General features: G+C 42.8%; 1 protein-coding gene across 2 annotated transcripts in view; it reads left to right on the top strand.

Annotated features, from left to right (window-relative positions):
* PHAF1 (phagophore assembly factor 1) overlaps window positions 1–27,405 on the top strand; it is a 225,587-nt gene that overhangs the window by 170,013 nt on the left and 28,169 nt on the right. For both annotated transcript variants that reach the window (XM_085638616.1, XM_085638615.1), the window contains 4 exons: window positions 346–479; window positions 7,525–7,608; window positions 21,503–21,585; window positions 25,564–25,607. In XM_085638616.1, coding sequence (XP_085494742.1) covers window positions 346–479; window positions 7,525–7,608; window positions 21,503–21,585; window positions 25,564–25,607 — 345 coding nt within the window. The remainder of the gene's footprint in view (window positions 1–345; window positions 480–7,524; window positions 7,609–21,502; window positions 21,586–25,563; window positions 25,608–27,405) is intronic.

The raw sequence follows: 27,405 nt of genomic DNA on the forward strand, positions 1-27,405 counted from the left end.
GATAAGTACTTTGATATGTGTACCACTTTATAAATCTTACAAAATGAAGTATAAATGTTTGGTAAGCATAGGATTGTCTCATAAGTAAGTAAAAGTTGACTTGTTTACAATTAATCAGAGATACAAGATTCAGGAGAAATTGCCTTTGGTGCAAGTTGTACAGGAACAAGATTATGAATTCCAAAGATCTTCGAAGCAAAAGAGCACAAATGTTAGAGACCTAGTTATAGGTTAAGCCTTAAGCATATAAATGGTTCTAGGCAGTAAATATTAATTGGATAATGGGTGAAAAGAATGTAAAGTGTGTAGATAAACGATTAACTAGCTCTCTTCTCCCTACTTCAGGCAGTGGGCCAGGGGTAATGGCTGATGCTAAGATGCGGGTATCGGAACGCTGTGTCTATTTTGGGGATTCCTGCCAAGATGTTTTAAGCACACTAGGGTCTCCTCACAAGGTTTTCTACAAGTCTGAAGACAAGGTAAGGTAATGCTAAATGCAGCAAGACAGTGAGTCATAGAAAGCATTTAGCCAGTGAGAAGGCACTTCATAGCCTCCAACTGTGTATTTGACCTAGTAATGAACAGTCAAAAATTGTACTTTCCGTTCTGGTTATCAATTGGAAAAGTGCTGTGTTGTGATCGCTTTTTATCAGATTTGCATGATCTCACCATTTTCATGGCTTGGACATGTTTAATTATTTATTTCTTGTTTTATAGAGCGCAAACTTGACCCATTAGGGTATCGGAGCGGTTAACAGGGATAACACGTTGTATACAAGTATGAAATAGTAAAAAAAAAAACATGAGTAGAAGGAAGTCAGACATTTGGGGAATAACAGGGCGTATACAATGTTTAATAATCGAATACAATTGTATTTTGTTACTGTTTCATAGTTGGTATACTCCAAAATCAGTTTTAATAATGATCTATTTTATCTATCAGCCTTACCTGGCTTTATCTCTTTTTGGAAGACAATGCTAAGATAATGTTGATATGGAAATTACTTGGAGAATAGTGGAGTCCCAATAGTAACTGCGTACGTATTGGTGTACCACAGTTGCCAAATACTAGAGCATCAATTGACGGACAGTTGATCTTTTACAGGATCAGATGTTATTGAATACTCTCCCACTTCAGATTTAAAATTCTCTACTAATTTTAACTTAGTCTGATCCCGTTCACAGGTACATTTCAACAGTCATGAGTGCTTGCTTTCACCCACACGGCTATACCTACAAAAGCATCCTAATTTCACCCACAGGCATGACATCGATATTATTGTTTATCACACATGAAGTGTTAATGAGCCATCTTTTCCCAATTGAAACTAAAGAAAACAAATGCCCTGCTCAAGGTATGATTTCAATGTGGGCAAGGAATGTTTTCGCATGGTTTGAGTACTGAATATTCTCAGAAAACAAGTTCCACAATTGGAGCATTATCATACATTTTCCTCAAGAGTTAGAGCCAACAGGATGGTGTACTGTGAATCTGTGCCAGAGTCTTAAAGGACACTTAAACATAATTCTGATGGATACTTCTAACTGCAAAATTTGGAATATTACCAGATGCCAGACTAAAGCCAGAAGATTTAAGCAGCATTGCTCCTGCACACTAATAGGTGGCATCATGCTGCTCCATGCCTACTTCGTTCTGTCCCATGCCTCCTTCATTCCATCCCGTAAGTGACTAACGGTCCTGTAAATAAGCGCCACCCCTGAGAGTTGAAGCCAGTTCATTCCTTTCTGCATCTTCTTACTCGGATCCAGAGCTAGCTCCTAGCTTTCTCTTCATCAGTTGACAAGATTGTTCTACAAAATCCTTTTTCCAGTGTGCAAGGGATTTAAGTCCCCTCCTACAAATACAGGGTTTAAGCCTTGTAGGAAGTGTCACAAACAGATGTCTGTGACAAATCCCCTTGAAGTCTGCCTCTGGTGTTTGGTGCACATCTCCAAGTATTGTGAGGAGTGCGTGCTTATTAACCCGAAGGCGATCCAGGAACGCAAAGGGAAGCTGTATGTCTCCAAAATCAAACTGAAGTTCTGCTCCCATTCGAAGTTGTGCTACAGACCTGTTTCGTTTTCAAGGCATTTCCTGCGGCAGGTGTTTGAGGTCGAAGTCTTCTGGTAAGTTGAAGTGGAATCGGAAGCACAAGGTTAGGTCTGATTCACCCCAGTCCCGCCACTCTCTGCCTGAAAAGTCTCCATGACATCCATCTGGCTTCAAGAGTTGCAGGCCCTTTTGACCAATTGAGCCGGAGAGATGGTTTTTGCCAAAGAAATATGGACAGGCTGTTGCTTGAGTTATTTCCTTTGTGCCGAAGAATGACAGAGGTCTTCACTCTATTTTTTATCTCCTTCCTCTGAACAAGAAATTCAAGATGGCCAAGCTGTCCCAATTTCTGTCTGCCCTGGATCCAAGTGACTGGATGGTGGCTTTTGAACTGGAAGACACCTGCTTTTGCGTAGCCGTTCTGCAGTTCCACAGGCGTTAATTTGGGTTCAGGGTTTGCTAGAAGCCTTTTCTTTTTGCTTTGCTCACCTTCAGTCTCGCCTGTGACCCTCAGGTGTTCACAAAAGTGATGGTGTGGTCGCAGCACACATTCAGCGGTCTGGCATTCCAGTTTTCCCTGACCTCGGTGAGTGGCTGTTGAAGACAGGCTCACCACAGTCAGTCATAAACCACCTCCAGATGACAGTGTTGGGGTTCACTATCAACATGCCAAAATTACACCGGAGTCCTTGGCAGAGGCTCCCTTTTACATTAGAGCTATTCTGGATATCTCACAGTTTCGGGCCTTCCCTCTGACACGTGTCTAAGATATTTGGGCTAGGTTTCTGATGTTTCAACCTCAGTCCTGGGCCACGATAAGAGTTGCTCCGAGGCTTCTTCACCTATTGGCCTCCTGCATCTGACTCGTCAACTGTGCCAGGTGGCATATGGGTTATTTGCAGTGGAACTTGAACTCTCCATGAATCCAGCACTCATGGCTGATCGACCGAAGCTGGATCAGTGGCTGTCCCCTCTTCCTGCTCTACCCAGAGCCAATGGTAGTGACAGATGTGCGTTCCTGGGCTTGGCTGGTCATCTGGGAGAGATGAAGGTCAGAGTACTCTGTTTTTTGACAGAGCCCCCAACTCCACATCAACCTGCTTGAGTTGCAGGCTATTCACCTGATACTGAAAGCCTTCCTACTGTCCATCATGGGGAGACTGATTCAGGTTCTCATGGACAGCACCACTTCTATGTGGTACTGCAAGGAGTTGTGGGATTCTGGGCCCTCCATCAAGAGGTTCTTTATCTCTGGAGATGGCAGGAGTGTCTGGGCATTTCCCTGGCATGAACCACATCGCAGGATCTTTGTCCAGGGCGGACAGACTCGACCACTAGTGCCTAATGTATTGTGAATTGCAGTTATAGCCTGAGCTGGGCTAAGGCATCTTCCAACAATCGGGGGAACCCTGGCTAGATGTTTTTGGCAACATCAGCAGCACACAGCATCAAAAACGTTGCGCTCTGGAGTTTACAAAAAGGCTATCTCTGGGAGATGCATTCTGGTTGGAGTGGAGTATGACACTCCTGTATTCCTTCCCATCACTGCCTCTCCTGCTGCGAGTTTGGAATAAAATCAGGAACAACTGGGCCCAAGTTATCTTAGTGTCTTTGGATTGTGTCAGTCGAGTATGGTACCTGGAGCTTTTGGGTACGAGTATCTGTCCTCCAGTCGGGTTACCACTTAGGGAGGGTCTCCTGTTGAAGTTGCAGGGCCAGCTCTTGTACCACAAATGCTGTCCCAAACAATGACATTCAGGGGAGAAGAATTGACCAGGTACTTCCTTTGACCAAAGTGTGATTACAAGGATGGATTGCCCCTGTCCTCTCTGGGGCTTAAAGTATTCCTGTCCAGGGGAAAACACCTGGCTTATTCAAATTGGAATGTACGTATCCATGGGTGTATGCATGCTTGAATGTTTCTAATTTTTACTGTGTTGGAATGAACTGCAGTTCAGTTTGCATCATTAATTTCAAGTAATCTTCTTGGTCCTGGCGAAGACTAAGTGACCATTATGGCGAATGACAACTGTAACATGTGGACGTGGCCACTTGAAGCTATGGTAATCATCTCCAAGCATGAACATATACATTTGTACGTTTTGAGTCTTACCTGGGGAACACATGAATAAATGCAATATATGGGATAACCCTCAAGTTAATTTTGATATCTTCTTAAATAAAGTCCCTCAGATAAAAATATCAAGAGCTCCCTCACACGAGGTAGAGCCAATCCAGAAGCACTGTCATCTTGGATAAAGGACCCCATGATGAAGCATGCCACAGGTACCTCTGGGTGAGAGTTCTTTTGAGATACCTTTTTGGTCCATTAGTAGGGTTTGAACCAAGTCAAGCAAGGGTCCGAAGAGATCCAATGACATGTTTGATAATTAGGAAACCTATCTCCATTGTTTGACAGCATTAATCATTACACTTTGAGATGGGTAAAGATAGCATTCAACATATGGTTGCTGAATATCTGGGGTGGCTGCAGGTCAAGGACCTCTTCAATCCACCTCATAAGCTTCGCAAAGGAGGCAATCTCCTCAGCAGCTTTGGGGAGAGACAAGCCTGCTGTCTGTGGAAGTGTGCAAACCACTGCCATCCTGAAATTCAGTGTACCAATGGTCCTCTTCATGTTGAGGAGTAAACTTATCACCTTTGTCATAGTCAGTATTATGGGAATCTGACCCAAAGAGCTGATGCAATGTCTGAGCTCTACCATGTGGTAGGGGCAAGGTATCAGAATTTGAGGGATTGGTTATAGGCTGCACCCCATCAGAAAGCCGTCTTGGTTGAGGTCGATTCGAAGCTGACTCAGAGTTGGAGACTTCTTTAGGTATCCGCTCCTCTTCCAGCGCCGACGGTGTTTGCACCAGTTAGGATAAGAAGGGAACCTGTGCAGAGAGTGGCACCAGAACTGAAGTGTGTGCCAAAGCCAGTGGGGAACATGATGCAGGTTCAAGGCAGAGTCTGGGAACCTGTCAGTGGGATCACGACTAGAGGCCTCTGCGGATCCTTGGAGCCTGAAGGCACACCAGAGTTTGCTGGAAGCGTGCTCAGTATATCCAGCATAGCCTCCCTAAAGGCCTCAATTTGCTGCAGTATTGCCGATAGCCTGAAAGCTCTGGTTGCATCAAGACTAAACTCCAAATCAACTCCTCAAGAGTTCTGGAGTGAGACCTTGAGGAACGTTAGCACCCTTGAACCCTCTCTGGGGTACGAGAGTGACTTTGAATGCACCATGGACCTGCTGTAAAAATGACTTCAGGAACAGGACCTCCCTTTTTACTTTGACTGGTCCATGGCACAGCATCTTTTGATGCTTGGCAACGGAGAGTTTCACCTTGCTGCCCCATATGGCCTTCGGGTTCATATGGGCTCAGTTGTTGCAGACCCTGGAGTCGTGCTCTGACCCCAGGTACCACAGGCATACCATGTGGAGATTTGTCCCAGACATTTGTTTGCAATAGTCCCTACAAGGTTTGAAACCTGTTTTGGGAGATCACATTTTGTTCCATGTTCACTGTAAAAGAACATTTTTGGAGTAATTACTTGTCCAAGATGAGAAAAGTAAGCTCCAGATCGGCTTTCGAAGGCGTGGAAAGAAAGGAAAACTGACATCAGTGTGCTTGGGTGGCGCTTATATGCCGCCCTGCTCGTCACTTTCTGAGTGGACCGACGTAGGCGTAAAGCTGCACAACTCCACCTACAGGTATGCAGGTGTACTGCTTTTGAGTTTTTGGATCCTGTCTGATGCCTGGAGCAATATTCACAAGCAATGTGATGTTAGATAGTGCTACCGAAGGTAAGTAATTTGTTCATTACAGTGAATATGCCTTTAATTCTGAAATGGATCATGCAAAAAATATAATTTAATGAACAACGACTGAACCTAGGCCTAAGGCTCTTCCTTAGCCTAATGCACGCCTTAAGCTTCGACTTAGTCCCAAGTGAAAGCCTAAAACGAACTCTATCAATCCCAGAATAGATTTTAAGATTAATGCTAATACCATAATTCATCAATATCAGTCGTTAATTTTGTCAATAATCAAAATGAAGTAATCAGTAAATCCATGGGGGAGGACACAAAAGGCCACTCACTGACGTACACCTGTCTGATATGAGAATTAGGGTATGGAAGTCTCTTCTGAGAGGAGACGTCACGGTTAGGCACTGAGTACGAGGATGTATCTTATGTGGGTTACTGACAGGACACCTCAACGGTTACGGGTAGGGGGTGGGGAGGGTGTAGGTTTTTTCATGTGTTATGTTCAAAGTAGAAAACTCTGTGCCCCTTATGGGGAAAAGACTACAAGAAATGACATACAAGATTGCAATCCTTGATAGATATACCAAACTACAACTTTTGAACACAGTGATGCCCAACCTCCGGGATGTGGGATAAGCTGTGATGTAACGTGCCCTTCAGTGACATGGCAGCCGGCCTTAGGGTTAAAAATAAATTAAAAAATAAATAAAAAATCAGTGAGTCCATAGTAAATGCATTAAGCGTGTTCCATAAAAGAAAGAATCCCTATTAAAGAAATGAGCCAGCCAATCATTTTTCGATGTGTTCATGGGAACAGGATCACTCCTCGTCTTCTCACAGGAGTACAATACTCCTTACATGTCAGACTTCAGTGTCGCACCTATGTTTTTTATCACCTAGCGGTTTCATCTGGTCTACTTTGAATGATTCTCCTGTTTAAAAACTACTTTCCCATGAGAAACTTTTCATATCTATCTTTTCAAATAGCAAGGCTATTTACTTGTTAGCAGCGAACATTTCGCAATGCTATAAAAACACTTAAGCACCACTTTAACTGTTTTTTAATAGCATAGCAATTGTCAATTAAATGATTGGTGGAGAAACGTAAGCCATTTACCTATACCTCGTGGGTTTCTACATTGAGGCCTTTTGTAGATTCATACCGACCCTGTCTTTGTCTACATGTAATATAATACTGTGTTACATAATTTGAATTTGATTAGTGAGTGTGTGTGTGTGGGAGCATGATGTCTGTAGGAGCAGTGGAGTGGGTGAAATCAGGTGCTACTGATCCTAAACAATGGCTGTTATAATTGCATATTATTAGGGCTTTTTTAATCCTATACTGTTATAATTTGCGTCATTTACATTGCCTTTCTGATATGGGGGAATTTTAAATATTGTGCAGATATTTTAATTATGTAATGCATAAGAACTACATTTACCGATATTAAACTTAGTTTGCCATCAAATCATATTTGGCCTTTCTTTAGAAGGGGCGGTTCCATGGTAGGATCCAGTAATTATCAAATGGAGGTTACAAATTCTGAGCCTTGAACTTTGAAAGAGCTGCTCTTCAGATGCAAGTTTCCCAAATTTCTTTTTTTTATTAGAGATTAAATTACCTTTCACTGGTCATGTTCGATTATGTTATAATCTGTTTCCTTTAGTGATAACAGATATTTTTACCTTTTTGCAGATGAAAATCCATTCGCCATCACCTCATAAGCAGGTTCCATCAAAGTGCAATGACTACTTCTTTAACTACTTTACCCTTGGAGTGGTAAGTTGTATTTCCTGTTATCTAATTATTACAGTGGCAACCTTCAACTCATCCTGTTTGAAGGTCAGAACACAATATTTGTTTTCAAGTTTAGGGTTTTGACTATCTCTAAGTTCAGAAGCACTCAAGTTTTTAGCCAAAGATATAAACATAAAGCGGTTTAGAAAGGTATTATGGAAACTGATTGTACAGTGTAGCTGGCACAGGCAAATACATTAAACTAATAGTTAAATATTGCATTCATTGCAAATTAAATAACCAATACATTATTATGCAAACTGCAGATGTCTACATTTTTAAATGAAGCATTATTTCAAGTTTGCTAGATCTCTTCATGCTACATAATGTGCAAGTGTTCCCTTTTTTCATCTGTAAATGTATTGGCGCAAGAATCCTAATTCCGAATCACGTCACCTCATCTGAGAACTGTTCAGCCTCCATCGGTTATTGAGTTACAGACCACTATCAGGAAAAATTCAAGAAATCAGTCCACCCACCAGCAAGAAGGCCAGACCTCTGCTGAGAGCTAGCACTTTTTAGTGTTTATCACACAAGACACAGTTTTTTTTGTTTGGACTAAAGCCTCACTTGAAGGATTAAGGGCTCTAACAAGAACATTGCAAAACATGCCAAAATGTTTTCTACCAGATGTGTTGTGCAGGAAAACTATATTTGATGTTTGAGAAGATTAGAAAAAAAGATCTTGTGCAAAGGTTAAAACCAATCCTCCATATGCTTGTCTATAAAATGCTTTTGCGTGGTTTGTTAAAATGGCACACTTTGGATAATTTCTGATGTTGTAAATAGGATATTACAAACATTCTCATAATTTGTAATGAGGTAGTATAGCAATGTTATCATAAAGAAAAAAAACTGAAAGAACGGGCTTTAAGCACCACACTTAGGGCCTGATTAGGATGTTGGCGGTCGGAATGCCGACAGCCTTTCAGTCCGACAGATTGCACTAAGGCAAGATTATAAATCCGGCTTCTCCAACAAGTAGCTCGCGAGTCCAATGTATCTAAGCTCTCCAGCTCCCCGTAAGTAGCTCTCCTGTGTGCAGACCATCTACAGGATAAGAAGCCTTTTCTTGATTGAATTAATATATGTATATCATAATTGAAAAGCATGTATTCCAGATGAAAATGGGTGTAGTATCAGAACTAATAAGCTCATGCGTGGAGAACAATGTTTGAGTTTCCAAAATATATTTAAAGCTGATAGTCGAGGGATAAGACATGCAGCACTGGGAAAATATATCTCAAATTGTATTAACTTGGTGCTAGGGACATTGCAGCTATGGCCTTTATGAATTATTCAAGTACAGCCATTCCAAACAGATAAAGCCTTCTTTACTTTCCTGCTGGCAGTCCTGCATGATGCACTCAGGTGATCACTGTTGATAATCTTGCATATGGAGGCCACTAATGTATTATTGGCTGATGTGATCACAACTAGAACATTATTAATAGCTGGGGATGATTTTCACTGAACATAGGAAGCTAATATTCAAAAAAAGTTTGGAAATCCCTGTTATAAATTTACAGTGTTCACTAAATCTCAAACTGATATACTGGTCTCAGACTAAAATCTTGAATTACTCTTCCAGTGATTCAAGGAGAGCTACATTTCTTTCATAAGGTACTGGATTACTAAATAAACATAACCAAACTATGAACTTTCAAACAGTAGTGCAGAACAACCTACAAAGGCTGGTGTACTGCTAACTGCTTTCAGATGGTGCATTAAATTATGAAAATACCTTGTAATATGTCTGACAGACTTCGTAAAACAGCTGTCCCAAACGATTGAAGTTGCCTAAGCCAATTATAGTTAACACAACCCTGCCTTTCTGGGTAGGGAGAATTGCTACCATCACAACCATCATTAGCAAAGCCAGTGATTTTGGCGATGCTGTGGAGCATTGGGCCAAAAACATAATGTGTGATGATGTGCTTGTGGTGCGTAAGCATCATTCAGTAGGTGCACACATGCATGATGGCATCTGGGCATAAATGTGTGACCACAATTGTGCACTTAATAATAGGTATGGCACTAATTTATGTATTGTTTTATGTACCAATCCAAATGACTGTGGAGTGCCAAAACAAATACGTGTAGAAAAGCACTTTTTAACATCAGACCTGCCCAGCAGCAAGTGTTAGCTGCCGGGCCCTACAATTTTCTTTTTTTTGCCAGTGACCTTGAGGGTAGGAGAGGAATAAAGGAGTTGGTGAGAGGGAAGCAGCAGAGATTGAGTGGGGGAAGGGAATGAAGGGGTGGAGGAAGAATAATGAACCCATTTTTTTTGTTAACTGCTTGAGTGCTCATGTGCTCAGCTCGTCAGAACGGCCGCGGCCCGCCCACGCACGATTAATTCCCTGCCTGTGCGGGAGAATTAATCAGTGGGCGGGGTCGTCATGAGCACAGCTCCACTGTGAGTCGCATCCCCCCCCCCCCCGGCACCGCTGGGGAATTACCCCCGCAGGGAAGGATATAAAAAGACTAGGAGGAAGCATTGACCATTGGTGTAGGAAGGAGAAACAGGAAGCACATCGGGTGGAAGGTGGGTAGGGAACAAAAAAGCAGCACATGAGGGAGAAACCAAGAGGGAGGAGGAGGGAGCACCATCGAGCACATGGGTGGGAGAGGTGCAGGGATTTGGTGAAAAGGAAGCAGTGCATGCGGTAGAGATCAGAAAGCTCATGCACTCTCATGGAGAACTTAAAGAAAAATAAATAGGTCCCTAAATGTGAACAGTGAAAGCATACAAGTCAGCCAATCAAAAGGATGTTAAAAAACCTACAGTGGCACATTAGGAAGAATACTGAATGCCAAAGAGGGATTGCTGAAAATTCAGTACTGTGCTAAATGTTACGAAATGACTGAAAACCTTAGCAATTCACCAACTACCAGACCACACATTGTAAATATGGAGCAAAATACCGATTGTGGTGAGCTTCTCCACCTTTCAAGTTTCATTCACCTTGTTCATTCGTAATGCAGACTTTCACCTGTGGATTGACAGAGTTGTCTTTTGGAAGCACAAGGAATGGGGTTCTACAAAGATTGAATGATCCGAGCGTGCACATTTCTAACAGAAGGAACTAGACACCAGTGTATCTGAGATCAAAGAGTGGCATAAATTCTGGTCATGCTCTAGGTACTTCATCCATCAGTGAAGCATGGTACAGAAAGACTTCTCTTTCCATTCGAAAACCGATTGGAGTCATCTTACTCAGTATTCCTGATATACAAAAGACTGATAGACACAAAAAATAAACCAAGTAGAGCATTTAATCTGCTTGGGAGTAAGAACCAGAGATCATTTTAGATGTGGAGTAATAGAAGGGGCTACTGAGAAGCGCAAACAGTTGTGGCAAACATCCACAAGGGAACAGGACGAACCTTAAAATTCTGTATTAGTGACTTCTTACTCCTGTTAGAATGTGTTCCATGTTGAATTGGAGAACAAAGTTTTTCTACAAAGGCCATAGAGACAGTGTTACACATCCTATGGAAATGTATGCTATTAAAGTTTGATACACCCAGGTTTCTAGTAGAAATTAAATAGGTCACATGTATACCACTACTGGGTGAGCCTTCGCAGGCTCTGCTTTCTTAGTGCTAACTTAATAAGAATCGTTGCGCAATTACTCCCAGCAACAGAGTAGCGTATTATGCGTAATTGATGACTTCAGTCAAAAACTATTCAAAACTAAAAATGAGTCCACATTGCTTGAAGTGGCGGTCAACCAGAGAGAGAAAACTATTTCTGTAATACTTCAAGAATGGACATTATAGGCTGTTCTTCATGTTGGGTTCCAGGAAGAAAAATCCACTCTGCGCATCAAGTTTGAGGGCCATTGTGAGGAAAGGTACAACTTTGCAGAATCTTCACCCTAAGGGAATGGACAAATTTGGATTTCATTATTTTGGTTGCAGCTCGGAGCTGCTGCACTATCTGGCAATTAAATCTCAGTAACACCAGATAAGGAATGCTGGTTGCTATTGGAAAGGTTACTGCCACTGCAGCAGCTACATTGAAAGGGTCCATTGCCTTGTCAACCATGGCTCGTTATGATAGACAAATGTGGGGTTATGTGACTACATACTTACTAACAGCTGGAGGAAGGAGACGTCAACATAAATGCAGAAGCTGCATTGAGCATTTATGCAAGAAGACTTGGGATGAGGTTAACTAGGCCATCATCTGCACAATGGGGCAGGCCTCCGAAGGCAGAGGTGGCCTAAAGACCTTAAGTAGGGCCAGCAACATATTGGGTAGTCTTGTGTATGAAGAAGTGATCTTTGGGCTAAGCTAGACAAAGCTTTACACATCAAAGAAATGGACAAAGAAACAGTAACATCCCTTCAATCTTATCAGACTAAAAAAAATAGTTCCTTTCAAGGGTCAAGTAGCAGTGTGGGGATAAGTAGTAGTTCTTTATCATGTCAAACCTTCAGATATCAGGGCAATTACTCCAGACATAACCTTTATGTACAGGACAATAGAGGTGAAAATGGATGCAAGGACCATTTTTAGCAAGTTTCCTCTAGCTGAGAAACCGGCCCCTGAGGGTGAACTAAATACAGTTCTAGGGATACTCTTGGGCAGTTTTTTTGAGCAATTAACAAGGCTAAGTTGATGAACTAGTCATAGAAGGTAAGTGTGTAGAAGCCTGTTTCTTTAAACACTTTTCTAATATGTTCTGAATCTCACTGTCCCCTTTTATGTACTATTTGTTATTCCTATTAGAAGTATGTGATGTTGGGCCATATCACTACAACCCACATCAGTTTTTTTTTTTTTTTTTTTTTTTGCATGTTTCCAAGTTTGTAACCTTAACAAATCTGACAATTTTTTCTTTTAAAGAAATTGCCATTGAAACGGCTTATATGGTACACTTTGTAGGAGTAAAGCCCTTAAGAAAATAGTTTTGACAGTAGATCTCTCCTGCTAAAACTTTTTTCCCCTAAGAAAGTTGCCCACCTGTGAAGTTGTGTAAAATTCTTCAGATTATGTAGTTGTGACCTTAGTACAACCAGGACGGTTGAAGGAAATTCCTCACAGCCAATATTTAAGTCAGAGTGTATTCATCTATGAAAGATCCACTTCTGAAAAAAAGATATCCTTTCACTTTAAGTACATTTCTTCACAATTTATATCTTTATTTGATTCAAATCTTACCCACTCTCTTCCCAGATGAGGCATGTATATTCTGTTATGTAACTAGTGATTGAGAACCTGAAGTTAACTTCCAGGTGTGGAGCTGAAGCTTACGCTCTCTCTGGCTGTTAAGTGGACTGCATAGCAATAATGTGGATAGGCTTTAAAACCAAGATAACGATTCAGGTTAGTTGTTTGTCCTGTTAACTAACATGAAGATTTCCTAGTATGTCAAATGTTATAATTCAAATCATGCAGATGTATGAGAGATTCATACTTATGATTTGTACTTTACTTACAAACCAAAAGCAGCACTTGAACCACCCCAACCATGACTGCTGCTTCCTGTAGAAGACTGGCAACAACCCAGAAATGCGTCTCCAAGTGCGCCACAAGCACTGGCTGTACTAAGATTGAGTCCATACACACTAACTTTAGTAGCTTGAAATCTCTTCTAAATTGTCATTTGCTCAGGTATTCGACGTGGTCTAAGAATGGTATCTGGTCAGCATGGGATCAATCAACGCAATTTTAGAGCATAAGCTCTTTAAATTCTGCCTGAACTGCCAAGAAATGTTTGCTCTAAACCAGGAACACCCAGTGTGTATATTCTGCCTCCCAGGAGACCATAGGATGAGCACGATCTTCCATGCTCACTATTTAAGCCCAAAACTGTAGTGCACAGTGAAAACATTCTTCAAGCACATTGTGTGACCAGAGACATGGCATGGTTGTTGGAGCTAGAAAAACAAAAGGGTAGTCTGTCAATGAAGGAGATGGGTTTCTCTGGTGTCAAGGCTGAGTAAGCGAAGGGTGAACACCAAGTAATAGATCATGAGTATATTTCACAGGAGGTTGAAAAACATAGACAAGACCCTAAGCCAATATGCCTGAAAGCACCCAGAGAGGTTGAATGTCCAGCTACCCAGGGTGGAAAGATTTCTTCTTTCACATTAAGCTTTCTATCTCTGCCTCCAAGACCCTGTGCTTCTTCTCAACTTTGACTTTGTAGGTTTTATTATCCCCCTGGGACTTTCCTTTTGAGGTTGCCTGCCCCTCATTCCTCCTTCATCCTCAATCGTCTTCCGAAGTTGAGGCAACGCTCTTTGGCAGATTCTTACCGATGCTCTTCTCTCGTCCGGTAGAACGGCAGTTGCTTACCCAACTGCTAGGAGAGTCTAAGCAATTCTAGGGCAAGTTTGATTTTACCAGAAGTCAGAAGCGCAGACTGTGAGAACAGTCATTAAGATTTTGGAGATAATGGCATCTTGCATTCACCTCATTCCAAACACAGGACTAGACATAACAACCTACAGGAGAGAGCAAACAACCAAAGGTGACAAACAGCAGGAAGTTGGGCAGAAGTATAATTTGTAATGACCATAGTCTGCAAGGAAATGAGGTGATTGAATGAGGCCAACATAATTAAGGGGAAAACATTCACAGCATCTTCATCAAGACACCTCACACATGGGCCAAGGAGCACACATGGGTCCTCTCAGAATAAGGGAGTTGTCGGCAACACAGGAAGTGTCAAACACATCAACCATCTGGAAATTGAAACCATCTTCTAAGCACTGAAAGCTTTTAAAAGTCAAGTACAATGAAAAAGATATTCCAGATACTAACAGCCAACTCAAAAGCAAGATTCTGCCTCCACAAACAGGTGGGCATGGTATCATACTCACAATCACAACAGGCACAAACCATCTGGAGGTGGGACATCACAAGAAACCCTTCGTTAGTAGCTAATTATTTCCCAGGTGTAGAAAACACAAAAGTTGATCAACTAAGCAGAAATATAAGCTGCTGTCATGATGGGAGTTAAAGCAAAATGTAGCAGGCACATTCTTCCAGCACTGGGGAATGCCTCACCTAGACCTGTTTGCAGACACACAAAAAACAAAATGACAGTCTTTCTCATCCAGGCATCACCACCCACAGTCTCTGGAGAATCCCCTGTTGAAAGACTGGTACAGGATAGTTGCGTACATTTTTTACCCCAATACTATTGGGACCAACAATTCTAGTGAAGGTCAAAGTGTCCAGCATGATTCTGATTATGATCGTTCCCAAGTGGCCTTGACATCCATGGTTCTCACACCTACTACAACTGCCAGGAAGGCAACTTGTCAAAATTCCTCCACACAGACACTCTACCTATGCAACATTTGAGTTTTTTTTGCCCAAACCCAGGGGAGCCACAGTTGAGGGTGTGGCTCCCGAGGTAGCTGAGTTCTAGTATTTGCACTTACCAAAAGCAACATTACACATAATTCAAGAGGCTTGGAGACCAACCACTAGAAGATGTTATGTCTTCAAGTGAAAAAGATATCTGACATGGTGCCAAACTACCACTATTCAAAACAGTTTGCATCATGATACAGTCATAGTCTGGTACCTCACAAATCTGAACAGATGTTAGCTGCCGTGCACTTCAATAAGAGTACATTTGTCAGCTATTGCAGCTTATTTGAGAGAGCTGCATGCTAAACAGATTTCCGCAGTTCCATTAATCAAAAGGTTCATAGATAGGCAAAAAGACTCTTTCTTGTTACAACAGTTACCGCACAGTGGAATCTTAATTTGTTACTTGCTGGATTAATAGAAGTACCTTTTGAACCAATACATAAGGCCACACTTAAACACCTTACTTTAAAAACAGCCTTCTTAGTAGCCCTTGCATTATTAAGAAGGGTAAGTGAGATACACGAGCTATTCATATCCATGCAGAAGGACAAAGTGGTGATGAGGATTCACCCAAAATTCTTACCAAATGTCGTAATTTTTTTATATGAATCAAATTATCATCTTACCTTTTTCAAAAGGCCGCCCGATGCTGCTGAGGGAGTGCGGTACTCACTGGATGTCAGGAGAGCATTATGAGCTACATACAACTTACCAAAGATATCAGGAAAACCAATCAACTTTTTGTAGGACATTCAGTGCAGGCCTTAGGAGCAGCGGTAATAAAAAATACTATTACTAGGTGGATTGTTCAAACTATTGAGATGTGATTCACTTCCAAATAAGCACATAAGTCTTTTTTCACCCAACCAAAGGCGCATTCAAGGTTTCGAAGGCCTTTATGGCCAAAGATTCCATCCAGAATACATTCAGAGCAGCCACATGGTCTTCAGAAAATACCTTCCTAAGGCATTGTGTATAGACTTAGTCATGAAAAGTGTCCAGTGGTTTAAACAATACAAAAAGTATTTTGGCTTCCACTCCCTCTTCTAACCCACCTCGTCAGGGGATATAATACCGCTACATAGTCTGTTCAAAGCGTGTAAGCCTATAAGACCTTTAATGCTGCAAAAGAAACCAGTTACTTAACTGTAATTCTGGTTTTGCAGCTTGACTCTCCTCTAAATTCACATGCATCCCTTCTGCCTTTCTGTTCAAAGAGGTTTGTGGAAGGGGAGAGGAAAATAAATCTAAGATATGGGACACACACAAGTGCAGGGTGGGATTACAGCCATCAAGCAAGAGCTTTGTCAACAGCCACTAACTAATTAAATGTTTATTAGACCAGCAACTTGGCGGGCCCAACCACTAGAAGCTGGAACTGTGCAAAGCATGTAAATCTAAAAGAGTTTCAAACTAAAAACCATAATTACAGGTAAGTAACTGGTTTCTTCTGAGTAATTGAAAAACATCTAGTCTTGGAAGAATGTGTTCTGGTCTGCTGGCACTGTGGTCCCCTTTGTTTAAGTATTTGAAGAATGCAAACTCCACAGAGGTACAGTTGCAGGTAAATAACCTTTTTCAAAGTCCTACCTGACTTGGGCTATAAACATTTCTAAAGTGGAGTTAATGATCACTAATTTTCTGTGAGCTTTGCCTGGATTTTGTGTGCACTACTCCCAACATGGTTTGATGCTCCCAGCAAGCACACTGAATAGGATTTTACAATTTTCACTAAAATAATTCATTGAAGATGGATAGGGCTACTTTTGGCTGAGTTAGTACAGACTATGCGTACACCAAAACAAGGTAATAGAAGGAAGAGGAGAATCTGCAATGTTGCATGCTGACCTTGCTGTTACCTACATTAGACCAATGTTCGGATCATTTTATATGGTTAATATACATTTGGCCTTGAACAAGTCTTTGCTGGTCTCCTACTCTTCTTTCATTGTATTGACATAAATAACATGCTATGTAAGATTAGTCTGAGGATATGCTACTGGTGAGAAACAATTTTCATGTTTTGACAGGTATGGATAGTTGTTAGTGCTGCTAGTACAGTCCTATGCATCCACAAGGCTTCTATTTTGTGAGCTGAAATTATTGTCCTTTTGATTATTTCTGCTCTGTTGTGAATGTCTTGCCAGATTCCTCGTTTGAGGATCTTACCAGGGGAATGAAGTGGACCACCTCTGACTCTATATCACCCGCATTGGACCAAGAAGGAGGCATTTGCAATATTAGTTCTAATGACTGTTCGATTCCCAATATTTCCTTTTAGGGTGGAGTGAATACAGCATCACTGAGAAAGGTTCTGACATCTTTGAAAAAAGTGGGATAAGTTGCCCTGAAGGTAGAATATTGTCCTTGTGGAAATCTTCAAAGTACCAATTTAATATGTATATTATGATTACAACCCAGTTGGAGGTCCTTCTCAAAATCATAGGCTTCATTGATAACACTGATAGAGACATCTAGCCGCAGATTCCTTAACTTGGAATATCCCCAGGTGTCAGACTGGATCCGGAAAACTTTTTGCAGCACCACCTCTGCGCGCCAGAGGACGGCGCCACACAACCCCGCCCTGACGTCGTCCACAGACGTGACGTCAGCGAGGTCATGTAATTCCCTCCCGTGCGCTGACGTCGGTTTCATTCTTTTGCGCGTACAACGCAGTAAGCGATTCCTCTGGCCTGTTTTCAGGCCCTTTTTTAACACTTCGCATCTGGAACAGTGTGTGATGACTTCGGGCTTTAAAACTTGCACCTCCTGTTTGCGGCAAATGTCCACGATGGACCCACACCTTATCTGTATGTGGTGTCTGGGCAAACACCATGACTCAACAGACTGCGACGCCTGCCAACACCTCAAGCCGAAGTCCTGGCGGGAGCACAGGATGAAGCTGCTTTCGGCTCGTCTGTCCCGGTTGGAGACGCCTCGGCCCCCCGGCCTCCTCATCGGCGGCAGGTCCCTCTGGCAGTGGGTTCCATTTGTGCCGTTGGTCGCCCCCTGGGTCTCAGGTGCGTCGTTTGCCTTGCTCGGATAAGTCACGGCGCATGTCGCCGAGGTCCTCAACCTCACTTCCTTCGGTTGTCGGGGGCACTAGTTCCCAGAATCCTCCAGGCGGGGTCTCCGACGGACGCGCCGGCGGGTTCGCCCCCGGCACCGACTGTGCCCCTTACCTCTAGGGATGATGGAGATGTGGCATCGTCAGGGCATGGCCCGGTTGGGTCCCCCTGTTCGACCCATAGCACCGCTGCTGCGCCACGTAGTCCAGTGGGGGTCACTGTGGCGCCACAGGTGGTTGTTGGTGCTCGCACCCCTGCATCGAGCACGCCTCAGCCTTCCGAACATGTGGCTGCCTGTCCGGAGGCGGGGTTGGCGCCAGTCCGGCGCCATGGACTTGCCTCCCCGGCTCCGACTCCATACCTTCCTTTGGAGTCGGAGATGGTTGTGGTTGAGGCTGAGTCGGCACCGTAGGCTTGCCTCCCCTGTTCCTGCGCAGTCAACTTCTTCTTCAGAAGCGGAGCTTGTTGAGGTTGAGTCGGCGCCGGACGAGGCCAAGTCGGCACCTGTCGGGCCCGAGTCTGTGCCGGACGGGGCAGGGTCGGCACCGACCAAAATTGGCCAGGCGCCACCCCGACGCTGGATTATTGACTCCTCTCCGGAGGCTTCCATGGGGAGTTTGGCGTCGCCTCAACGCCCGGCAATGTCGGATCTGTCCTTGCCTCTTTCCCCCCCCCCCCCCTCCTTGGAATTTGTGGCCCCGGCAGACTCCCCGCCTCCTCAGGAGCCCCATCAGGACCCTCATTCGTTAATGGGGCTTCCTTATTTTGGGCATTGGACGCATCCTCGGTTCATTGATCAACCTCCTTGGGGTGGGAGGCTTAGTTTACAGCCCTCACCCACAGATGAGTTGCTGTCCCCTCCTCGGAAGGCTACCGAGGCCGGTGCGGCGTTCATTAGGGTTGTCTCCTTGGCCGCTCGTGTTCTGAGTATGCACCCTCCTTCAGTCCCCCTGCCAGTTGATCCTCTGCTGGATGTCCTCCACCACGATTCAGGGACTGTAGAGCTGCTTCTACCTTTCGAAGCTTCTCTTTATGATGCCCTTTTGGGCACCTGGGCTCTGCCAGCTTCCAGTGATCCGGTGTCTCGTTCTATCTTGCACCGCCACCGTCCTGCTCCACATGATGCAGTTTGCTTATTTGTTCACCCAGACGTTCAGGGGTTTGTCCTGCAAACTGCTTTCCCTTCCTTGCCTCAGCTGTTGCTTCCTCCCTCCCGGGAGTCCAGATGGCTGGAGTCGTGGGGCCGTAACATTTTCGCCTCCACTAGCACAGCTCTTTGATCACTAAATACAGTGTGTGTCTTGGCTCGGGCTACTTCTGCCCTTTGGGACTCTGCCGAGTCTCTTCCATTGTCCACTTCTGAGGGCGCTCGTGTTGACCTCCTTCCTCTCCTCCATGATGGCAGTTATTTGGCGGAATTAACAGTACGCTTGGCCTTGGATACTGCGGATTCCTTAGGCCGTGCAATGGCTGGTTCGGTGGCCCTACGGTGCCATGCCTGGTTGCGGGATGGCGTCTTTCCAGAGAATATCCGGGAGCGCCTTGTTGACCTACCCTTTGATGGGGTACTTTTGTTTGATGCCCACGCCGATTCGGCTGTTCAGCGCCGCCTTGCCGGATTTCGTCGTCCCCCATAGGTCTGTATTTCAACGGTTTCCATTTCACATGATCTGGGGTGGTTGCCCTTTTATTTGGCGTCCACCAGTTGCACTATGCATTTTTTAGGCTGGCGGTAAGCCTACTGTGGCGGTGTTCCACAGATTGTTTGTGTTCTGTCCTCTGATTGTGGTTTGCCCTAAGAGGTGTTTCCCTATGGTTCTTGGGAATGTGCCATACTCCAAGTGGAGTATCTGTATGCTATTGTATATATATTTTCTGATGATAGATATTTTAATTCTGCCTTTATGAATGTGTTGCAAGTATCATAGCATTCCCTTCAGAGACAGTGTTTCTATTTAATGTTAAGTTTTCCCTCCTCATTGTGGGATTGTAGCAGTCATATAGGGCACTATCTGTCTGTGATAGGTCCTCTGTGTTATTTGAGCATTTTATCCACTTGAATTGAGTTTGTCAGAGATTGATGTCTAGTCAAAACGGAGAGACAGTAGTGTGCTGACCGTTGTGTCACTGTACACACCTAAAACACTCTTACACAGTCCAAACTTAGGTAACACTTAACAGAAGACTTATCTAGGTGTGTTTATTTGTCACTACTTTAGAATCTGTGGGGTATATATCCTATCTTGTTTTTAAAGGAGGGCATATGATAGGGTGGTATATGGTAAGTGAAGTGTTTCACTTAATCAGGTATTGATAGTGGAATCCACTCTGCTGGGATTGGCATGTGTGATTATCAGGCCTGAACGTTCTCAAGGCTGAAATATGACTGAGATCTTCTGCATTTTGTAATTTTTTTTTTAGGTTTAGCCTAGCGGCAGCGCGCATACACTGCTGGCTCGGCATGCTACAATGGAGAATGCACTGGAAGCCACGCCCACTCTTCACTGAATTTGTCATTGGCTTGTGCCATTGACCTTCGTAAATGCTGGCTTCTGATTCGTAAATAGGCTTGTTAGTCCCTCCTTAGTATTGCCTTGTCTTCATTTGTACCCTCCCATGGCGACTGGCCCTTTTACTTGGCTTGTTACACGGTCTCCGTTTTAAGTCGGTGAGCACTATTGTGTTTATTAACTAACTAATGGGGACAATAGCGGCCGCTTTTCACATCGTTGCTCCAACTTTAAAAGTTACACAATGGCGACACTTCATTTGTTTTTTATTACTTTTGTGGTGAACGTGGCTCCCGCTTTAGGGACACTGTGCTCAGTTTCATTTTGGGGGGGGGGGGGGGGACTTTAATAGTGAGCGCGGCACCCATTTCAGAGACACCGTACTCTGCTTTATTTTTTTATTTTATTTTTTTTAACTTTATTGGTGAGCTCGGCGCCCGCTCCACTGACACTCTGCCAATACAATAGGTCTTGTTTGGCAAATGTTTGACCTATTGGAATTGTAAATGACAATGCCTTTTACTATTATAAAAGGCATTGCCATTTACAATGCCAATTGCTCAAAATCTCGCAATTGCGGGACTTATTTCATTGTAAATGCTTGTTATTTAATTGCTGCTACTTGGTTGAATTTTGAAGTTCTGAAAGATTTAGGACTAGGTGATCCCTGAATCTTAGCAGTAACAGTTTGCACATGGGTGAATGGGAAGGGATACAAGCTTTAAAGCCTCTTTCGGTGTGATAATATGTATATTTTCCTCGTTTGCTTATGTCAATGTAGTTCAGCCATTTATTATTGTCTGGCCATCTGGGAAATGTAAGCCAAGTCGAATGCTTGTAATTGAATTTACAATAATCCAAGTAAAATTCTGTGTAAAACGAAATCCCTTATAAACAGGGTAAAACTGTATTCTGTTGTTCTTTTTTTTTCAAGTCTCTATCATTTTCTCGAATAGGATATTCTTTTTGATGCAAATACACATAAGGTGAAGAAATTTGTCTTGCATACCAATTATCCTGGCCATTACAACTTCAACATGTAAGTAAAAGCAATAGAGCAAGTTTAGCTTATAAACATTGCAATGCTGCTTTGATTTTGGGGATGTTTCTCAATCAGGACTATTTTTGTTATCGTGCTCATACAACGGGTTTTGTAAATGGCATCACAGCAGAGCGTATGGAGAATCGTTTAAGAGCTATTTTAACTTTTCATTTCTTTCATCCATACTGCTCATGCATGTACTTGATCTGGTCATCTTGTTCCATGCAAATGAGTGAATCACTTTGCCTCTGCGCCCGCACAATATTATGGATGCAGACGCAGAGCCAAACCGACCTCTAGGATGCACACTGACTGTGCACCTGAAGAGTTGGCACACTGTCATTGCGCTTTCTAAAGCTAGCCACCTGGATGGGGAAAATGGAGCCCCATGGACCCACCAGACATCCCCTTGGACGCAGGTGCAGTCACTCACTGCACCTGCCTGCTAGGGGATCTCTCTTCTCTCTTTTAAATGCAGACAGAATGTCACCTGCATTGTTAAACACAGAGCAGCTTGTAAACAGCTGCTCCATATTTCACTACATGCTCTGCCCTCTGAGCAGGCGCAGGCTTGCGGTTGCCCTGAGGGCAGTACATTAATTGTAATAGGAAGAACTGTTCCTGTTTTTGTCTGGCGCACCTGGTTGATGGTGTGTCCTCGCACAAACCAGGACAGTGCACCCTATCTGTAATACGTGCCCAAGGGCGACCAGGTTTTTTTTGGAAAAAGGGTTCCTTTTTCAATCTCAAAAACCGTTTCAGCATTTTATTATCTGCTTGGAAACATTGTTTGCCTCCAATTGGAATAGTTCACTAAACTACCCTGAACCAGACACATTTTTAGGTCTCGCCTGCGACAGCGCGTCCGCTGCATGTGCTCTCGCTTGTGAGGAGGTATTGTTTACAGTAATGGGCTTGGAGCCCACCCACTGCTTATCATTTAATGGCATCATTGTCACTCTTCTTTGCCTTCTCCAAATTGTCCAACGCATGCTTGGCGACACTTTCTTTTCTTTCTGTGGAGCATGGGCCAAGCACAGATTGATTCAGCTTAATTAGTGTACATCCGCTGATTGCGCTGTGATTGAGGTATGAGTTTCAGGACATTTCCTCTGTTTCCAGTTGTCATGCTGCTTTTTTCATTTGTTCTGTTTTCAAAAAAATGTTTAACATTGTTTACGCCTGCATCGTTTGTTTTAATCATACAACTAAAATAAAATGGAATTTTACGTGGAGTGGATTAATCCATTCTAATCAGCCCTGGGCGTAGTGGGCGTAGTGAGGCTACGTGAAGCATTACGGAGTGGGGGCATATCTGCGCCCACCCGCACACTTCGCGTAGCCCCACTACGCGCCGCCCGCCTCCCTCCCGCCCTCATTTTAAAATTACTCAAACATTACATAAAGAAAATTACTTACCTGAGCTGCCGTGTCCCGGGGCTCCATCTTGCTGGTTCCTGGATAGCTTCTTCCTCACAAATGCGCGGGCGCCCACGCATGCGCATTTCTCCCGAGAAATGTGCATGCGCGGGCGTCCGCGCATTGGCATTCGTGAGGCAGAAGCTATCCAGGAACCAGCAAGATGGAGCCCCGGGACACGGCAGCTCAGGTAAGTAATTTTCTTTATGTAATGTTTCTGAGTAATTTTAAAATGAGGGCGGGAGGGAGGCGGGTGGCGGGCATCTCTGCTCCGCCGCGGGGTGTGCGTAGTCTGCCCCTGCTACGCCTACTTTGCGAAGCGCGAAGTGGGCAGTACTACGCACACTCCGTGAGCGGAGCACTGCGCCCACCCTTAATTCTAATGTAGAAATGCCAAACTAGCAACACATTTACACCTTCTTGATGCTTGCCATACACACCTATTTTTGTTGCCATTCATCTCCTTTGCGGCTCATACCTTGCGTTGATTCTAAGTTTGGTTCCTTGGTTAAGTTACACCCACAAGTGTACTACTCTATGCCACTCTACGCTACTCCACTCCTCACCTCTCAACTCTATACCACTGTACTCCACTCTACGCCACTTTACTCCACGCCACTTTACACCACTCCATGCCTCTCTACTCTCCACTACGCCTCTCCTTTCCATGGTCTGCCACTCTCCTCTCTGCCACTTTACTCCACTAACTTTTAGCTGTACTGAACAGCAGCCGTACTACTGTACAACATAGCTAAAAGACATTGGAAAAGCCAATAGGTCTTGCATAGACAAGACTTATTGTCCTTCACAATGCCTGTTGTTTTGGTGAATCTTTTTGGTCATTAATTTAGTCATAAAATCCCAAACACCTCAGAGACTTGACACTGCAGACCCACATAATATTCTGCAATCTTCCAGGCCGTAGCTGAATTGTTCACAAGAGCTTGAAGTTTAAATGTGCTGCGTTGCTTGAGGATACAAGTATTCCTTCCACAGAGATTCTGTAGGATAATGCCACACTTTCTAAAAAGGGCTTAACCGAGTGAATTACTGGTGTGCAATGCGTGAGAGCCATGGGCGTCGGTGACCAGTCCGTTCAAAATATTTGATTCCTTTGTAAGGCTTTTTTGTATTGGTGTGCATTCCTGTGTTTTTATGATTACAACTCTAGTTTGAGGTGACTAGACAAACTTATTTCCAGGATTTTAAACATTCAAATTGTACCACCCTTAGACACTCATTAAAAGGAGGGCAGGACTATTTATGTTGCCACTCTCAACATTATTAATAACTTGAGTAGTCAAAAATTTCAGAAAGCAGGAATACAATACTTTTGGTGTTCCGATTTGTCTCTACGCGGACCTGCAAAATGGGAAATTACTTCAGGAATTCCGATTCCCACACCTGGTTGGCACTGTGATTCTGTGTTTTTGGGCTTTTCATGCTTGAAAATCCCATAATCTTTTTTCATATTTATTCTCCCGTGGAGTGCTGATACAGTTATCTATTAGACTTTGTTTCATTCAGAATGAATCTTGAATTTGTTTTATTCTGTATTTTTTTCACAAGTCCTTTTGATTGTTTTGTGCCCATAGTCGTAAATGAAATCTCAAAATTGTATTGGTTAGTCAACGCTATTCCCTTCACCCTATGCCCTACAAATGTAGCCTTGTGCTTGTTAACACAATGGGTTACCACATCAAAAGCAGAATTGCCACAGCACCGTTTACACAGAAGAATGTTTTTGTGTTTATTTCACTACAGTTTAATCCTTCAAAGAACTACCAAGTCCTCTGTATGTATAAAGAAATCAGCAGAAAGATTTGGTTTATCAAATACAAGGAGTTTGCAGTTTCCCTAATTTTGAAACCCGCCCAAAAGTGTCCAAACTTGCACTCAACTCAGGAAAAAATTGAGGAGAATTCCCAAATAAGAAAACATCAACTGTTAACCCACCAATGCTGTCTATCTAGTTTATGCGAATATAATGAAATTCCTGCTTAAAGAATAGATATACTCTGGTCACGCCTCAAGGGACTAATCCTAATGTATTCTGATTATGTCAGTTGTTCAAAACCTCAGGTTTTGCTATCACCCTTAATCTCCCCATAAGAAAAAACATACTGCCATGACGTAGTTTCAGTATTCGGCTTGGGCATGTCCCTAGTGGTTCAGAGCACAAAGATCAAACTATGGAAAGATATCGACAGTCTCCTACAAGGTGAAACCGCAACCTTAAAACTGATCACTGTTCCGGGCCCTCGTCCCCTAAAATAACAGTAAAGCCACTGTATGACATTAAACATATGTCTGGTTGCTGTTGGTATGCTATCTGAATGCTGCAAGTGTGCACAAGGGCTCTGTGTGTATTTTTGCTAAAGATCAAGAATGGAAAATTTCCCACAATTTCAGCATCTGCCATTTGTTTGGGGATGTGTGCGTTTCAGGCTATCTCTTAAGGTGTGAACATGCTCTTTAACATGGTTTATGGATGTCAGTACTTCCTCTTGTTGATCACCTAACCAAGTATTCTTCATAATTTTTTCTACTTTTCAGTTATCATCGTTGTGATTTCAAGATTCCGCTCACTATCAAACGAGGTGAGTGGATGTGTTTGATTTCTATGTTGCAAGCTATGATTTAGAGTTGATTCATTTTAATCTGTATTCAGTTGTTATCCCACATGCCTTCCTGTGTTCTGTATGTACCATTTATATCGTGACTAGAATTGGTTTTAATTCATTGCTGGTGACTCACAAATTATCATTAATATATTTCCCTATCCCATAAAATGTGATGATCTCTCACTCCGTCTTACAGAAATGAATTATTCAACCCACTGCTTGACTTTAGTTGAATGTGGCGAAAACAGAGTTCATTGTGCTTGTCCCACTTCATCTCCTTAAGAGGCTCTCCAGCAGCTCTCATACAAATTATCAACCAGTAAATTAAATTAGTGCATAGAGTGAAAAACCTTGTTGTGATTCTTGACAATAAACTTTCTGTGGATCACCAGAAAGCACAGTTGCAAAAAGTTTCTATTTTCACTTGTGTCTCTTCGCAAAGACATCCCTGCTTCCCCCTTTAGCTTGTGTTACGTTGTGGTGGATTATTTATTTAAACCTATCCTTTAGCTAAAATATTAATAATAAAACAACTAAAAACAGAATGCTAGTGTCTTCTCACTACTAGTCTTGCTTAGGCAATAACCTATATCAGGCAACTGACCTAATCTGTTCAGATAGCCAGTGGAGACCAAAGTAAATGGCTCCTCTTATCAAACTCCATCCAGACTCATGAGTTTTGTAGGTTTTAGCTTCACATTCCCTTTGTAGTAAACTATGAATGATCATTCGCGCCATCTATATTCACCCCTTACTTGCTAAATGTAGAGTATTGTTGAAAGCCCATCTTTCCAAGAACTCGAACAATGCTATATATTTTCCCCCATGATTCCAGACTTTGAACTTCTAACGTATATTTCTAGGCACATGTCCTGGCTTAGCTGGAGCTGATTTTGCCGCTGAATTTTCAGTTTAAGGAATGTACCACAGTGAGTTTAAGGAATGTACCACAGTGTCATCCAAAACACATCCTAATTAGTCATACAAGAGAGATTGGATGAACAGTATTGTTAAACTTGTAGGATTGATTTTATTTTGAAACATACTGGACTTTATCACCAAGCTTTTATGAAGTCTTTTTCACCTTCTCAGCACATGTATTTCTCTTGAAATAAAGTTCTATCACATAATTATTTGTTTAGACCATAGGGTCTATCGTCTTCTGATTAGTATCTTTGTGCTTGTGATATCCGAGATAAGATGGGAATGGCAAGAGTAGAGGTGGAGAGAGCCTTTTGGGAGTCTCTGCAATACTAAATTAACATACTATAGTGGGTGTGGTACAATAAAGCACAGATTGGAACTCTTAAATGCTTATTTGATGTAAGGTAATAGTTTATTGTTTGGTTAATTAAAACCTTGACAATTTCCATGGAAAAAGCGGCGTAGCAGCAAAGTAAATATTTTAAAACTGATGTTTTTTTAAAACATATAAAACTTTCATAAATTGTGTTAACATAAGTAGAAAAATTGTCAGCAATTGTTAGCACCGACCGCGAGTTAAAATACAAAGCTCAGTTCTAAGAGAGAGTCTGTTCATTGTTTGGGAGATTTGTAAACAACAACAACAATGGTAAGTTTCTGTTGACTATCCTGCTTGAGCGGGTGAGAGGCGACCTGAAAATATGATTTTCGCAGTAATGTGACCCTTTAACAGGCATTTGGATGCAGTGGTAAAGCATTCCTGTTGGTTGGCGACAGAGCTTTTAACCCTGCCGCTTCCGTGAATTGAACAAAGCCACACACTAGCTGAACGTCTCCCCCTACAGCTTGT

The sequence above is a fragment of the Triturus cristatus genome, chromosome 12 (assembly GCF_964204655.1).
Source record: "Triturus cristatus chromosome 12, aTriCri1.1, whole genome shotgun sequence".
NCBI classification, from domain to species: domain Eukaryota; kingdom Metazoa; phylum Chordata; class Amphibia; order Caudata; family Salamandridae; genus Triturus; species Triturus cristatus.